The sequence below is a fragment of the Rhamphochromis sp. 'chilingali' genome (assembly GCF_963969265.1).
Source record: "Rhamphochromis sp. 'chilingali' genome assembly, chromosome: 10".
NCBI lineage: Eukaryota > Metazoa > Chordata > Actinopteri > Cichliformes > Cichlidae > Rhamphochromis > Rhamphochromis sp. 'chilingali'.
In genome coordinates, this window is record NC_137937.1 from 15,918,531 (window position 1) to 15,935,987 (window position 17,457).

Consider the following 17,457-nt stretch of genomic DNA (forward strand, 5'->3'; position numbering starts at 1 on the left):
ACATCTGGGGTATTGATACAAGCCTCTCCCAGAGGAGAGTTGCTGGTTAGAAACCGATATTCCTCATGGCGTGGGGGGTCCTCTGACCCACCTTCTACAAAGACCTGCGAGGTCTGAAAAGTATCTCATCGCGAAAGGGTTGAAAAGTTTATCCGCATCATCCTCTACAGACTTGCCAGGTGAGGCTCTTACGCAACTGTGCAAAGTTCAAACTGGGTTTGCTGTCCCAAAGTTACACTCAAGGACACGTTTAGATCACAGCAGCCTTTACTTCAGATAAATCAATCAAGCGCATGAAAGCAGCTCATTGTTTCCAGTGGTCAATGGAAATATGATAAACAATTACACAAACAGTAAGTTCCTTTCACTTGGAGCATGACAGGCCCTGTGGCTCCTCCCCTGCCCTGTCACTAGAGTATTTTGGTTCAAGTTCCACTGCGGCATCCGGCTGTGTTGCGGTCTCGGTTTCACCTCCCACTTCCTTTTTTTGGCCCTGACGTGTTTCCGCCCCTGAATTAGAATCAACTCTTTCCACACAGAGTTGTGATATCAGGCCGTCTTCCTTCTCTTGTCGACAGTGTTCGGAAACTAATAAGAAACCCCCTGGTAAAGCTAAATTCTACCTCCCAAATCCTTTGCTCCGTACCACGTGACAAGAGATACGGGCCGAGATCAAAACCCTAAGCAGCTGGTGTAACACAAAGAGGAAATCTCGCTCTCTAACGTAATGATAAGATAAAGGCAAAGAGGGCTCGCTTGTGCAAGCTTGAAGAATGTATGCTGTTTAGTAATTGCTGATAGAGTAAAAGTGAGGAGAAATCTTTCATATTTGTCTACTGACAGATTCTTCTTCTTCCATTTCAGGCATCTGAGCATCCTCTAGTCTTTGTAGTTCTGGGTGAGAAACTGAAGAGTAGCCACGGGCTCTCCCAGATCAAAACTTGTGATGAAGGCTTGAAAATCCCATTTACCTGTGGGAGCGGGGAGACAAACACAAAGATATTTATAAGTATTTACAGACACTTGGAGGGGAAATGTACTCACTTTTCACTCTGATCTGAAACCGTTTTCAGATTGATTTCAATAAATTATTATTATCTGTTAGATAATAAGCAATATTGTATATAAATAAAGTACATTTTAGGCAGAGTCTCCGGTGGATTACAAGAGCATTTCTTATGACCACTTGGTCTGTGTTTAGGGCATCTGAGGCCTAACTGAGCAGCACATGGCTCTGGGATGTGAGTCACTGAGAACAGCACTGCTGAAAATAAAACATGTTGCTGTAATGATGGAGGTGGGAACGCAAGGACGTATTGGCAAGAAGATATGATTCAATCGCCTGGACTGTTTTTTTTCTTCCCTCCCCTTTTAAACAAACACCAGACGGCCATCCGGCTGGTATGACAATATCACTTCTTAGATTTTGACAACCGCTGATTCCCTGCAGCTTCCTCTCCCTTAACACACAAAAAAAGGACGAAAAAAAAAAATCACAATTATCATTCCAGGGAAAGAAAACCCTGCATGCTTTCAACTTGCAAACTTCAACAGCAGAACGAATGTCTGTCTATCTGTGTCTTCATATGTTTGGGTGCGCGTAAGACAATGCTTTGCTGCTTTGCTCTGTAATCCAGGGAATCACTGACATCCTGGTATTTCCGTATGCGCAGTAATTACATTAACAGCTGCTCAAGAATAGCGTCGGAAAGTCATCTTTTGAATAGAAAGCCAACTATTGAAATAGTCCAAATCTGTAGAGAGAGTGGCCTCACAGTTTGGGGTCAAATCTGACTATGCCTGGATAGAAAAAAAAATATAAAAATTACTGCTTTTGACCTCTCGCTGCAGCTGCTTTACAGGCCCTCACTGTAGCTGTTTTCACCATCAGAGAGCCACATTTGTATCCTCCGGCATTTTTGAATGAGATATGGGAGAAGAAATACGCTTTGCCAGTGCCACAGACATCAAGTGCACTCACCCACCCCCTACCCCATCAATGCAGAAACAAATCAGAAGGGTTCATTTACATGTAGCACAAAATGTCTTGTACATGGTTATAATTTTCACGCTTTTTCCAGCAGACATTACTGCACCTAGCTCCTATCAAATTTTAAAGTCGAGTATATATATTTGATATACGTTTTAATAATTACACAACCGTTTCCCCCGATTCTCACCAATTTGATTTAGCTTTTAAGACTGACACCTCAGAGTGTTCGCAACTTCGGGTCAAGTTCTGAGCTCAGCTGGGGCGGGTGGGGGGAAAATGATGAATAATAACTGGGAGATGAGCAGATGAGTACCCGAATCTTGCCAGGTCCTCTCCTTGAATGAGAGCTGCCTGGAGAAAGGTCTCTGATAATCAAGTGAGGGCAATGGAGTCAAGTGACCTATCTGTATGATAGGGCATGCTTCCAGTGCCCCTTCTGGTCTGTGCTTCAGTCACAGATAATGCACCGCCTCTGCAGATCCCCTGCATGTCCACAATAAGGTCCCTCACACCCTTAGAGACACCACTTAAAAAAAAAAAAAAAAAAAAAAAAAAAAGGGGTGAGGGGACAGACGGCAGCTATATCCCTATTTTGCCTCAATATAGGGATATAGTTGATGAGTCATGTGGCAGAGTTGAACCTCATGACAGTCATGCTTTAATATTCAAACTTTCACTTACCCTTACTCATAGGGAAAAACCTACCATAATACAAGGAAACATTTCCTCTAATAGAGCATGTCACACTGGCGATTGTTTTATTGTAGCATGATGATCAAACAGAGAGTAGAAACCAGGCGCTGCTTGTAAGGCTTTACCCACATAATCCCATCTAAAGCTGTGCAATCATTGGGCAAAATCCAAAATGAGGCAAATTCAGAATATCTAGTGCTATCACACTGGCTGGTACCCCGCAAACGCCTAGACTCGCAAGTGACCTTAAAATAGGCTGGTGCCTGTTTGTAGTGCCGAGACGCGTTTCCGCCTCTCCCATCTGCGTGTTCATGGAAAGGACAGATAGTGTGGGACCTGAGGGCGATCTTAAAGTCTTCCTGCCTCTCCTTTTGTTTCCACCTTGCTTCCACGTCTGGGCATGGCAGAAAGATCAGGACTGCTGTGAGGTGACACAGAACTGCTACATTTAGTGGTGTGGGCGGTGTCCCTGTTAAACCTCTTACAGTGTCTCAGAAATACTAAAAAAACCCAAGTGATGCTGCTTTGTGGTAGTGTCGAAGGAATCATATCAGGCTAAGAGCTCTTCACGCAGGATTCATAGTTATAACTAAAGCAAAACGCAACCTTAATTTCTTTGTATCTGTCAGAGGTCAGGGGTCGGACACAGAACAGTTCTTCGGGGATGCTTAAACAGGGTCAGTGTGAGTGTGTCGGAGCTTACCGTAAACACAGCAGTAGCTAAAGCGCTTCAATCTTGAGGGGAATTGTTGAATTATAGTTGGCCACTCTGTTTCTCTCTATGCTGGAAATACTGAGTTTCCAATTATATAAAACGGAGAGGAGAGAGCTCATCACACTGGAGAGGCAGGACCGGATAATGACTAGCATTTGCTCGAGAAATGACTCAAAGAATTATTTTTCATAACAGTTTATCGGAATAATCAACTATTCTCGTGAATATATCATCTCTGGAACACCTTCAGGGTGCTTCTTCAAATTTGGCACAAATGTTGACTCATAATTACAATTTGGTCTTTTTGACCTGGCAAAAAAAACAACCAAAACATGTTTTGGCCACAACTGAAGAATTCATAGGATCATTTTGAAAAACTCCCATACAAACCACTAAATGAAAGATCAACTTTGCTGACACATCATATTGATCTGCAACATTTTCCTGGCTGTCCATCAACACCGTAACTCATGAAGATAAGCAGGGATTCTTAGCATATCTCATATTTGGTCAGATGCAGAATTGGTGACACTAATCTTTGCTTCCCACCTTTAAACGCCGCTGCTTCTTTGAGGCAACGTCCATATATGAAACACTGTCAACACAGATTTATTGTTAAATTGTATTTTATTGTTACATTTCATTATTGGATTTTATTCAATTACTCCAAAATCCTCATTACTTTTTAAAAAAAAGTGTGCAACTCTCATTTTCATTATCAATTGCTGTGTTTTCTTCACTCATCCCAAAGGAAATTATGAGAAGCTGGAAGCAGCAGATATCTTTCTGATTTTTATGAGTTTCTTAATTATCAACTAAGTGACTCATTAACAAATTACTTCACTTATACTTATATTGTGTCAGCTGGAAGTAACCCATTTTAGAAATACTATAAAGATATTTGTGGATAAGGGAAGTTGAGGAAAAGTCAAGACACTTTAACTTTTACTCCGAGCCTGTCAAGACTCTGTAAAAAAAAAAAAAAAGACACATAGAAAAAACACAACCAGCCAAAATTCAACACGTTAAAGTGTTCCTTTAAGGCAGCCGACTCCTGGCTGAAACTCAGGCCTGCTGTAGCAACCAAATCCTGGCTCTCTTGACTCCACGCAGCTCTGATTAATGGTAGAGGCTGTGGGTGGGTGGTAGACATGGATCTGCCCATTACCACACTGCAACATTGCAAATGGCTTCAATTACTGTGGAGTGTGCTGAGCTGGCAGTAGGGGCTCTAGGAAGCAAGATAGGCAATGTGTACGATCCAGCAGCTAACGCCACTGTGAGCCATTCATTCGCATGACGTGACTGTCGCCTTCCCAACAATTTATCAGGGACAAAAAAATAATAATACAGAACACATGGCCAATTTTTTTTTTCATTCTTATCTTCTCTTTTTTACTCATCATAGTTTTTGCTTCTGATCAGTCGATACCAGCTGCTGAGCTTCAAGTCAGGACGTGGAATGCTCGACGCGCGAACAGCGTATGTGCAAACTAACGTGTAGGCTGAAACATCACCCCAAGGCTTCTCTCGAGGCCTTGGGGTTTCCCTCCCGGCATTGTAACACTGTTTCCCTTGACAAACTGACTCGTCGGCACCAAACAGTAGCAGGACATATTAAGGGCTTGCCAAGTGGCTGACAAGTATCACAAGGGTCTGAGTGCCCATGGCTGCCCCCCTCCCCAACCCTGGCACGGGGGCAGCCTCCAGTCAGGGACAGCCAGAGCAATGGGGATTCCCTACGATGACGCCCCTGTGCCCCATGCCAAGAGCGCAGCCCCCCTGTAGTTCCTTGTGTAACAAACCAGCTGTCCCCATCAGTTCAATGACCCACATTCATAACCTTAACGCAGGAGGCACTGCCGACTCCCACGGCTCCTCGCAACAGCCCTGCTCCACCTCTAATTGTTCACCCCCTTTATTAGTAAAGTGATGGCCAGAGATGAAAAGAAAACAGAGAAAAAATCTGAGATGAAATTGAGTCAATGACTGCACTACTGGAAGTGGAAAACGATCATTAGGAGTCTTCCACCCACGGCTAAATGCTCTCCCTTCGCAAATCACATCAATTAATGTCATGGGCTATGAAAAATTCTCTCTGTGTCATACCACATGGAGGGAGGACAGACGCTAATAAGTGAACATACTTAACGGAGGAGGTGGGGAGGCATGGGATTCCCTCCGTTCCTCTTCTCCGTGCGGGATTAACGAGCTCCGGGACAATTGGGCAAAAATAAGGAAGCAGGTAAACCAGAGAATAGGGCCTGAAATATCCCACATGTTTTGTTTCTGCTCATACACCACGACTAGGCTTTCATTCTTAATGTGTAAAACACTATTGTCAATTATCTATTCTCTTGACATATTATTGTGTCCAGAACTGACCCATCAAATGAAGCGCGTGATTATCCGGGAGAATTTTTTTAATTTCATTTCCCTTGTATCGACAGAGCAGCTAGCAGGAGAGAGGAAGTCTTACAGCGGGAGTTACGCTCATCCACTCGATTAAGGATGGGTGGATCCACTCAGTTCAAATGCTTCATAACGAGTGGGCAACTTCTGTGTGAGAGCAGTTTATTTTGCACAAGAATACATTAAAAATATTCTAAATAGTAAACTATTATTCATGCTAGTATTACTTCAGCTTAACCAGCTGTGACATCGCGAATGCCCCAACGATGCGGCAAGAGTTCATCGCAACCTCCCCAAAGTGCGCCGAATAAGTAACATACTACAAACTATATCTCTTTTGACACTTCTTTTTCCAAAGGTTTCAACATCAAACAGACCTCAGCCTAATGTGCCCGGATTGTTTGCTGACAAAGCTGTCAAAACTTCAAACAGCCGAGACTGGCAGCTCCACTTATTCACGGCCGCAGCGCTTGAAGTCTCAAACCACCCTGATCTCCCCTCAAATCACCGGCTGTGACCTGACTCGAATAGACAGATAGACACGCCTCCTGTGAGGTGCTGTACTGTGCATCCAAGTGCTACAGCCCACCTTCCCACACAGACTTCAGGGGGATGGAAAAGTACGAAAAAAAAGAAATAAATCCAAAAGCGTAAACAAAACAATACCTCTGCAAGACAAACAAGGTTGAATCAAAGGATGTATGGATATAATATCATCAAACTAAAACGACCTTTCACGTGGAAGCATGTGACGTAGTTGATGGGCCTTTTAGGTTTGGCGGAGGTTAACAAGACGTGGTCAGGCAGACTCGTGCAGGTGTGCGTGGGAGCCAATAATACTTGTCTTGATCCCGCAGGCATTAACGCTGCAGCAGACTTACTCACTAACCTCATTAACATTTCCCTTGTTAAGTTCAAGCATTTGGAGAAAATTATCTTCCTAAAGCAACTCCGAATGCTTTGATTAAAGCATCTTAATTGTGAATTATGCAGAATGACATGGGTCTTTATGAAACAAAGGCAGCACAGTGAATCGCAACACTAACAAAGATCAAGTTTATAGTAAAACGTACTCAATCAACACAGATATTTCAGGAGTTGCAGAGCCTAATGTGGAAATATTACACCCTAAATTAAGGAGTACTCCCTCTAAAGGAAATGAATATTGTAAAATGACGTGGCTTCTTATTGTCTGTTCCAAAAATACTTTCCCAAAAACCACAAAAACCTATAATGTGAGAGGAACTGTTAGGTTTCAATTCCTTGCTGTAAACTTTCATTGCTGATTCAACAGATAGATGCTGGCAACCAGCCACTGTTGGTATATGATAGATGATACTGCAGTGGGAAAACAATGTAGCAGACTGAAGAAGCTGGTGAGTGGAGTTATTACCCCGGGATGCCTCCTCCTGCTCCGTGAGTGACACAGACGCGTCTGGAGGCTGCTCGAACAACATGAACTGGTAGCGGTGAAAACCAGAGTTCGATGGCGGGGTTGGCGGCTTATAATCTGTACGAAAAACCAAAGAATCAGAATCAGGAGAGCTGAGAGTGGGGACTGGCATTTTATAACAATTGACTGTAAGTGTGTGCTAAATCTTTGACATCCCAATTCTTTTTGTTGTGCAGCAAAATCCACGTGGATTATTTAAACCAAAGGGAGCTGTACGGCCATAAATATCGTTAACTCTGAATTCTGAGAATTCTTTAGTCAGTCTGGGTTGTGGGTAATAAACTGGCTACAGATTTTCTTTGGATAAATCCTCTTTAATCATCACCAACACTGCAAGACAGTAAACATAACCAGCTCCACGGGGGAGGATGATGGCGGCGTGTGCATCTCTGTGTGTGTGCGAGTACTGGTGCACTTTTTAAGCCCTTTAAATTCACAATAGTGGGAAGGAATTAAAATTACTCTGAGGAGAGGGGTCACGAAAGAGTGACTTAAAGGTTATACAGGAAAAATGTTAAATTCCTCCAAGTGATACAAAAATACTGAAATACTTTAGCATAAATTATAGTAAGACTTAAATCTACAAGTCCAAACAATAATATGGAATTATTCCAACTAATTATATATAATATATACCAGAGCAAATTGCACAGCCTACACACAATCAATGAGTCAGATCAACTTTCTGGAATTAAACTAAACCTGGGAGTAATGAAGCCAAGGTTACACAACGAATAGTCAATAGAAGATCTTACTTACCAGTGAGGGATGTTCCTTCTATTTGTCCTTCCTTGAGTGCACTGCCCTGGAATTTAAAACACAAAAGTTAGCCGGGCAAATTATGAAGCACAGCCTGTTTGTTTTGTGACAAACCCAGCGATAGCAAAGATTTGATAAGAAAGACAAAACAGACAGCAAGCACAGGCTGCTCTTCTTTCAGATTTATGCTCCCATAGGCAAATGTTCTACATTCAATTAGTCCAGTCTTTATAACCACAAGGCTGGCCATTTAATTTATTTCAAGCCAATGCTAGTAGACTGTATCCTGCTGAAGTAACAGCAAGCTCGAGATCCAATAAACAGTGAAATATTTGGCGATTATTGGGGGAAAAAAAGCTCCAGTACAAGCTTGCATCCACACTGCAGGTTAAAGTATGTCAAAATTAAATATATAAAAGACCAGGTATTTTAATATCAGAATACAAGAGACAATTTTCAGACAAAAGACAGTTCCCAAGCAAATTAAACTACTGAGAAGATTTCCAATTTCCCATATTATTAATTGTATATTAACTTCTTGTTGCCTAGAAACAGATATCATGTAACCCAATGTGAAGTGCAGATATTTTCATAAGCATTTTCTGCTGTATATTTGTCAGGTTAAACTCCCTCAGCCCCAGGAAGCACACAGTCAGGCACTTCACACTGCAAATTGCACACAGGCATGTTTGTTTAATATACTTGGCTATTTACTGCAAGACGGCTGCATCCTTGAGTGGGTGGAAAAGGACTAAATATGCTGTCTGTGAAATGGCCCAAAACCCACTTGAGGTAAGCGTGGAAGTCCCCATCACAGACTGGAGTATGTGGTCTCAGCACCTATTTCTGTCCTCTTTTTGCCACGCACAGGCTCCCCCTACAGGCTGACGGGGGTACTGCGTTAACAAGCAGCACCAAGGACAAAAGACAGGCAGGACCAAGCTGCTTTTCCCCCCCAATCTCAGCTTGAAATTCAAGTTCCAGTTTAATAAGAACACATATCCACAGAGAATAAAAACTGTAGTAGGACAGCAGCCCAGAGCAGAAGAAGGTAAAGCAGAAGGATAAAAACAGAAATAATGTTTTAATTTTCATCTTGGGAATGGTGCATCCAGATTATGATTATGATATATGTTTTGAAGAGAATAAATGCATCCAACTGTTGGAACGACATCTTTTCGAGGACACTAATAAACACTTTCAATGCCTATCCAGGTTTCTTGACAAGTAAATTAAAAGCTTTATTTTGCTATTTACTCATACGTGGGACAGGGGACTATTTAAAGCAGACCAACCATAGTTTGACTTCTCTCTTTGCTTCTTGAAGACTGCAGCTGTCACCTCGCAGCAGATGAAATGTACTTTGAGGATGATAACGGTTCATAATGCCAATTAAAATGCTAAAACTACAGTTATAAGCACACAGAGTGTGCAGGTCTATGTCAGAATGACTGAGATGCACAAACGACCTTAGCATATTACTATCAGTTTCAAATAGTAATTCACTCTTTCAGCAGATTTAAAGCATGCATTCTGTATCGTGCATATGCTCTTATCTATAATCCTGTAACCTCTCTTTAAAAATAACAGCAAGCATTGGAGTGTTTACACAGACTGATCAAATTCAGAAGATTAGTTTCAAATGTGAGTATCTTCATCCACCGATCGGTGAGAAAAAAAAAAAGCTTTATTTAGAAATAGCAAGTGTCCTGCAGCCTGCAGAATCCAAACCCATTGCCATAGCAACAGGTAGTCAACATTTGAACGTGCAACATTTTCCCACATCTTAATGCTCAGTTCTCGCTCATCCTCCCAGGCACCCTGTGCCCTTTTAATTTCATTATAATACATAGTGTATAAACAACAGCAAATGAATAAAATATTGAAATTTAGCCAAATAATAAAAGAAGTCAATAATATGCGGAGTCAATAATATGCCGATCTAACACACAATCACATATATTATTATTCACAAGAAATCAAAAAAAAAATAAAAAAAATCACAAAAGTAGTTTAAGGGTTGGAGTGATTAATCTGTACGGAGCAGAGCTGCTATCACAGTCGCTGTGACCGAACAGGGCCGTGCTGGGGTTGCTGATCCTAATGTTCACTGGGGAGTGACGCACTTACTCACTGTGACCCACAGGGCAATCTCACATGGGGGGCGGCCTCCCTCAGGGACTTGGTTGTGGGGTGTGACGCCAAACATGACAAGTTGGCATCGCTGAATGACAGCCACGATCTGTGTTAATAACCTTTATGAAGAAACGCCCATTTTAAGGTATGGGTATGTGTAGCATGTTATCCTTGCAGTATTTATGATAATAAAAACAAAAAAACATTTGGATCTTTTGAAGTTGTGGAAAAAAATACTGAAAATTCAAAAGACAATCATCAGGCTGGACCGTGGAACAGTTTAATCAGACTAAAAACTTTAAGCATAAAATGATTTTCGTATTAACCCCACCCATGAAAAATCTGTGAGTGATTCATCTGATTGTTGATGAAGAAAGAATCCAAGACTGAGATTCACTAGTATGCCAAGAGAATTTGAATGCTGCTTATAAATCTGTAACATTTATAGAAAAAAAACCCTTCTGTAGTGAAAATAAGCATAATATTACTTTACTAACCGAGATAACCTAAGACATCAAGATACTCTGAGGCACGATATCCAAGACTTTATACACTGAAGCTGTTTTCACACCTAAACTCTGAAATAAGTCAGAGGAGTCAGGTCGGGACATCGTTTGAAGTTGCCCTTTCTAACAGTAGCACGCAGCAGGAGATAGTCTGCCTCAGCTGCAGTCTCACAACTTGAAATGCTCCGGTTCTTTTAGAAGAGGGAGCTGTCTGCATTTAACTGCAAGGACACATGATCCCCAGGCTGTTACCTGCACTATTAACACATGGACTTCACACTGACTTTGCACTACGGGGATCTAGCAGGTTAAATTTGTCAGGTAATTTCTAGAAAGGTAAATGGAGTAAATGACTCTAGGTGACTTGATCTATAACACAGATCTATAAGTAAAACATAGATATTAGAAGAAATGGTTTAATGACTGTGTAATAAAGGGCTTGATGATATATTTTCCACTCTAACATATACACATATATTGTATATTAACACTATAAACTTCTTCCTTTCTCTTAAAAAATACAGTTTCCTCAAAAACATGCCCAGGGAATAAACAGTGCAACGCTTTTGCTGTACAAAATCTATGTTCACCAGCAGTTGTATTTTTGGCTTGTTTTTTTTTTTACCTCAAGCTGAAGATAAAAGACACATTGCATAATGCAGATGTCAGAGAAAACAGTTGTTTTCAGCTATTTTCTATATGCTCGACCATAAAGCCAATGTGAAAAACGCAGCTTATTCATTGAAAACATTCAAACATAGATCTTCTATCATTAGCTGTTCATGTAAGAAATGAGCTCAGATTGAAGCGCTGTGTAGAAAACCAGCAGAACATTAAAATCAGGATCTTTACAAAATAAAGAAAAAAAAGCCTAATGGAGTACTCACGGCTAATATGTCAGTGTTTTAACTGTTGTGCTATTTCAGCAGCTGAAAGTTGAAAGACACTAGAAACAGCTTCATTCTCTATGCAAGACAAACATTACCACTGTTTCCCTGTAAGTATTTTCTCATTTACATTTTAAATGTCTGTGTTCGTGAGATTCTTCTATGCTCATTCACTGCACTTAAAACACAGATACCACCAAGCTTTCTGTTCATAATGCAGTAATGCACTGCTCACCATGCATAAAAAACATGGTGATGGGTATTAAAGTTTCATACCAACACATATATTCATAGTACTGTATGCTCATTGAAGTAAATATCTAATCAGTCAATCAAGTCAGGAAATAGACGACTTGCTGAAGTTCAAAGTGAGCATCACAGAAGGGATGAAAGGTGACTTAAGTGACTTTAAATGTGTCACAGTTGTTGGCGGCAGACCGGATGGTTTGAGTATTTCAGAAACTGCTGATATACTGGGATTTTCCCACACAGCCATCTCTAGGGTTTACAGAGAATATCTGCCGGCAGTTGTCTGAGTGAAAATGCGTTGCTCGTACAGGAGGTCAGAGGAGAATGGCCAGACTCCTTTGAGCTGATTGGAAGGTAATAGTAACTCAAATGCCCGCTGGTTACAACCAAAGTATGCAGAAGAGCATCTTTGAATACACAACACGTCAAACCTTGAAGTAGATGGGCTACAGTGGTAGATGACCACAATGAATGCATCTCCTGCCAGTTAAGAGCAGGAAACTGCAGCTACGGTACTGCCTAAATCTTCTGTTTCCAAAATTGTCCACTGTCTGGTCTAAGATTAGATTCTGCTGCGACATACTCAGTAAGGTTTGAATTTGGCGTAAACATGAAAGCATGGATCCATCCTGCATGTATCAATGGTTTGGGCTGGTGGTGTAATGGTGTAATGGTGTAATGGTGTGAGGGACATTGTTATTGGCACACTTTGAGTGTTTAAAATGTCGACTTGAGTATAGTTGGTGACCATGTAAGACCACAGTCCACTTCTGATAACTGTACTCAGCAGAATAACAATTATTTCTTGTTTCTTGTTTAATCTATGCTATGAATTTTTTAAATAATCACTGTAAAGTCAAATATTACGAATTCCTGAATTTTAATGCTCCAAACTCTTTCACCAAGAAACAATTTAAGTTCTTCTCTTTAGAAACTATAATGAAACAAACAAAGCATTTCATGGATTACCCAGACTGAGTTAACTCACCAGTAAAAAGACTCGAGTTATTTGGGAGATATTATAAGCAATGCATATGTCTCGTATCCTCATTTGAGGGGAATACCCATTTAAGCTGTGATAGTGAATCACACACTGAGCAATGTGGGAACACCAGCTACTAACAGAGATAAAAACTGAAAGTGTCAATGTGATTTATGCCGATGCACGAGGGTGTTTAAGTCTATCGAGGGGAGACTAACTAAATATCTCCTGGTATGCACTAAAAACAGTGAACAAGGAGCAGCAGTGGGATTGGAGATTTGACGCCTAAATGGGGCAGATTTGGTTTTTGTGTTGTTCAAGGTGGATCTCTTTTGTGCCACTCTTATCATAAAGGTGAATCCAAACAACATAATATTCTGCTGGTGGCACGTGCACTGGTAAAAAAGAAATTTACCACTTGTCTTAATTTAAGCTAAGTATTTTTGTTTCTTGATATGTTTGTGAGAGCGAGGCCACGCAGTGAACAGGGGGAACCCCCTTTGAAATGGAAGGCCTGAGTTCAAGACACTAGAGCAGGAAACGCACGCCCTTGGAGGTTGCCCTTAAAAAGACAGTGTCCCTGCAAGCTGTTGTAAAGCTGACCCCGACCTCTGAGCCACCCGCGAAGGCCAATCACGGCCAATCATACAAATATCAACATCTATATTCATTACACAGTTTAAACACATATGAAATATCATTAAGTTATAATCCAGAGTTCGTTTCCAGATCTTAAAGAAACAGCATTTACTAAATATTTGTTTTGTCACTCGTCTCGGCTCGTTAAATGTAGGAGCCAGTCACGTCTAACTTATGTGCGCCCAGCTGTGGTGTTACATTCATCGTGGCGTTGCTTGCCTTCATGTTTTACTGACTATTTCACACTCTGACTCAAACAAAGGCAGAAAGGATCCCAAACAACCTACACATTATGAGCAATGAATAATTTCTGATAATCTAGAAAAAGGCATGCGGCAGAGCTTTTTCTGTGGGTCACGTAAAAGCCTGACACGCTAACCACCAACCAGCAAATTTATCTCAATCCATAAAATGAATCAGAATTAGTTCAGACTTGATAGCGGTATTATTACCATCATGAAATTCTTAAAAAAGATAGTAGATGGGACCCCAGGCGCATCTCCGCTTTGTCTGAAAATGGTGAAACAAGGTGAGATGTGTCACTTTATGAAAGTGAGCTTAATGCTATACATGAATTTCTAACTTCTCTTGATCTTAGGGCAGTAGATGAGCAGTGTGTTTGTATAATGTGTCTACATAACTTCCGCTAGGAATCCTCCGACACGAGCCGATAGGTAGGAGTCCACAAAGAGGCGGTGGGTGGGTGCAGGGGTGCGGTTTCAGCAGGAATACCCGCTTGCCCAACAACCCTTCTCCTTCTCTATGTGGGTGAGTGCTTCCCTTTGTCAGCAAGAGTTACTCATGCACCTCCTTGTATATCCACCACTTCCCCCTCCCTTGCACACCCTGTAAACCCACACCTACGACAATCAGCACCCACGTCCTTCTAATGCAGTTCTGAGAGCATCATTCTCCCTTTTACTTGCAGTCAGGCTAACAGACGGGGAGAGAGAGCATGACAGATGGTGTTCACAGCTCTATTTCTGAGGCTGGACTTGTACTGCCACCGCCACCCCTCCCCTCCACCCTCCCTTGCCGATTCCACTCAAGCCAAGTGCTTATGACTACCTCCTCATCTTCGCCTCAGTAATCAGCCCATTCATTTGCAGGGTTATTGTGAATTAAAAGTCCTTGCCTCACAAGGAACCTCACGGTTTACAGGTTAAACACAGAAAAATCGCATCATTGCTCAACTACAGAACGTATAATCCAGATATAAATGGAAAAAGCACCAAATTTATGTTCAAAATTATTCAGAGTTTAGGCAAAGTATACAACATTTTGCTTACAAAACAGTAAAAAATTATGCAGTAAATTAGAATATTTTGTGAGTCTGGATTCAGCCCCCACCCCCTTTCTTTTATGTCCCAAAATGCACAGGAACTATAGGAGCAGTGACCCAGTCAAAGGCAGGCTCTCCTATGCACGCTGTTGTCTTTATCAGCATAGCAGACATTCCCATCAGTCGAGTTCAAACTTGTGGCGTGTGCCACTTCTTTTACACCACAGGGGTTTCTCCGGTATCTCTACTCATGCTGAAAAGGTTTCCTCGAAATCCCCGTTTTAGTTTTTGCCCTGAGCAGCGATACTGGATGATTACAACACATAAACAGCTGCATGCATGACACCTTTTAATGACCTGATCCTCAGATAGGATGTGGAAACAATCTTTCAGCCGCCAACTTTGGCCACCAACTGTGACGCCATGTTTATGGCCATGTAAGTGTCATTCTCCTGCATAAAAGCTCAGATATGATCAATACTGGGCACCAAAAGCTTAGCAAAAACTGACAGCCAGCCAACAGTTTGTGAGCACTGTGGAAAAAGTTGCCAGTTTTCTAAAGGTTGTTACTTCATCTCAGATGGGTTACTTCATCCTTGCCAAACCTGTCCAGGCCCCATGCCAAACTTTAAACTAGAAGAAGGAACACTTGCGGTACACTCTTGCTTTTCCTCGTCTTTACTTCAGTTTTAGGACGATGGCACCAAGCAAGTATTCTACAGCCACACATTTGGGATTATGGTTGATCTGGCTTCATAAACTTTGGCTAACAACGGAGAAAACTAAAAGCCACTATGTGTTACAGTCTGGGGTACCACTCAGGATTTAATCGGGCTGACGTGTAACTGGTTTGTCATCTCACCCATGTGTTGTGACTGTGCCAATCCTCCTAATCAGCACAACAGTGACTGCTGAGCCTCCGAAGAAGTCGGAGGCTGATATAATTGAGCAATTTCACATATTGCTGTAAATCTGGTGGCCTAAAAGACAACAGGTATTGGCCAGAAGAATTTACAGATTCAACTGTGAACTCCTGCTACTATTTAGCCCACCTGAGGCAACTATCACTAAGCTGTTATCACATAAGCAAAGCATGCCTAAAATTTTCCTGGACTTAAAGGACAGTCTAGTGCATTCCCCACTAGTGAGTGGGCTTCATGTTTTCCGTTGCCTGCATGCTCTGTATACACAGAGTATTTCCAGTAGAGTAACTGCAACTTAAGATAACAGCTTAAGATTTCATTACTGCTCTTTAAGGATCCCTCAACACGACTGCACATTAAAGATTATTCAGGGTTAGGAGGAAAGCCGCCTAACGTCTGATTTAGACTTCTATGGTGAATCTTTGTAGAGCCTACAACGCAAACTACGTGAGTGACTAATGCTGTTTTCAGCATTTGCACTTGTGTGTGGTGCATTATTTGTTAATTACCATGTGGTAGTGTTCTGGTGTTTTACATGCAATTCCCCCCGCAGCCGTCACGAGGAGCCACCTTTCTACCAACCAACAGAACCTACTCGTTTTTAGCTACACTGGATGTACATGTTATGTTACTAATAATGCACAGTGAACTTTTCCTAGTTCTGCACATTGAAGGTTTTCCACTGGCAAACCAGCAAGATACTATTATTTTAATAAGCCCTAGTGAGTGCAGAGTGTTTGTCACATGGATAACATTGCTTCATTAGCAGCTCAGGTAAACAACTTTAGCTTGCTGGTGGAAAGTGGGCACACAAAAAAGGTTACTATATTCTCTGGCGTGGCTTGTGTCTTTGTGGAGCTAGCTGCAAGACAGCAGGTATATAGAGTTTCTTTTTGCTTCATGATTTCTATTATAACAAAAATTAACTAATGCTGAAGAGTAGCTTCATAGCTAACAGCACACTACAAGCCAAGTGTACATCACTATTAACTAGGACTGGATACATTGATATTGCTGATGGCTCACTAACAGGCCTTGACAAAGCACAGTACTGCATGACCTGGGAGTTGCCAATATGTTCAGCCAATAAGCACAGCTTTTGCTTATTGGCTGAGCTGGTACTGAAAGGCTGACACTTTTAACATACGGGTTATGCTCATTTTTGTACAGTTAGTGAGGCAGCTGTACACCATCAAAATGCAGGAAAATGCACAAGTGGTAAACTTCATCTTATACATTCAAATATACTACAGTGATGGAATTATCAAGAGTTATCCAAGTAGTCACACACAGCTACAATGTCTTTAAAACATGTACTAAGTCAAAGCATTTTTAGTGGTATTTGTGGCTGTGTCTTTTGAACCGAATGGGATGGAATCTGGGGTGTATGGTTAGTAGAAAAATATAATTTGGAGGAGAGGGTAAAAGGAACTGGGGGCGTCATCCTTGATCTGCTTCAGTGCATGAACAAATTAAGCCACTTAACAATAGCCTGCTGGACTAATAGCTTCAGTAAAGAAACTCATTGGGCTTCGGTAATGAACCTGAGATGGAAACATAAACAGTCCAGTTATTAAGTGAACTCCAGCCACCGCTGAAATCACCTGACACACTGTGACATGCTAAACCTACACTCCTTTGGTAATGCTCATTAGCAGGGTGGGATGCTATTACTCAAATCACTGACTTAAGAAACTAGCCGCCCAAACTCATTATCGCACTCATCTATTCAGTCTAATTTGCACACATTACAAAGTGGCTGTGCTGGGCTGGTCATCTCAAACTCAGTGAGCAGATTGGGCCTAACAGGACAGAGTACAGGCCAAAG

General features: G+C 41.6%; 1 protein-coding gene across 2 annotated transcripts in view; it reads right to left on the reverse strand.

The window, feature by feature from the left end:
* Positions 1-249: 249 nt before the first annotated feature.
* pebp4 (phosphatidylethanolamine binding protein 4) overlaps positions 250-17,457 on the reverse strand; it is a 52,811-nt gene continuing 35,603 nt past the window's right edge. For both annotated transcript variants that reach the window (XM_080893880.1, XM_080893879.1), the window contains 3 exons: positions 8,026-8,071; positions 7,207-7,323; positions 250-971 (listed from right to left, as the gene is read on the reverse strand). In XM_080893880.1, the coding sequence (XP_080750006.1) occupies positions 880-971; positions 7,207-7,323; positions 8,026-8,071 (255 nt within the window). In that variant the 3' untranslated portion in view covers positions 250-879. The remainder of the gene's footprint in view (positions 972-7,206; positions 7,324-8,025; positions 8,072-17,457) is intronic.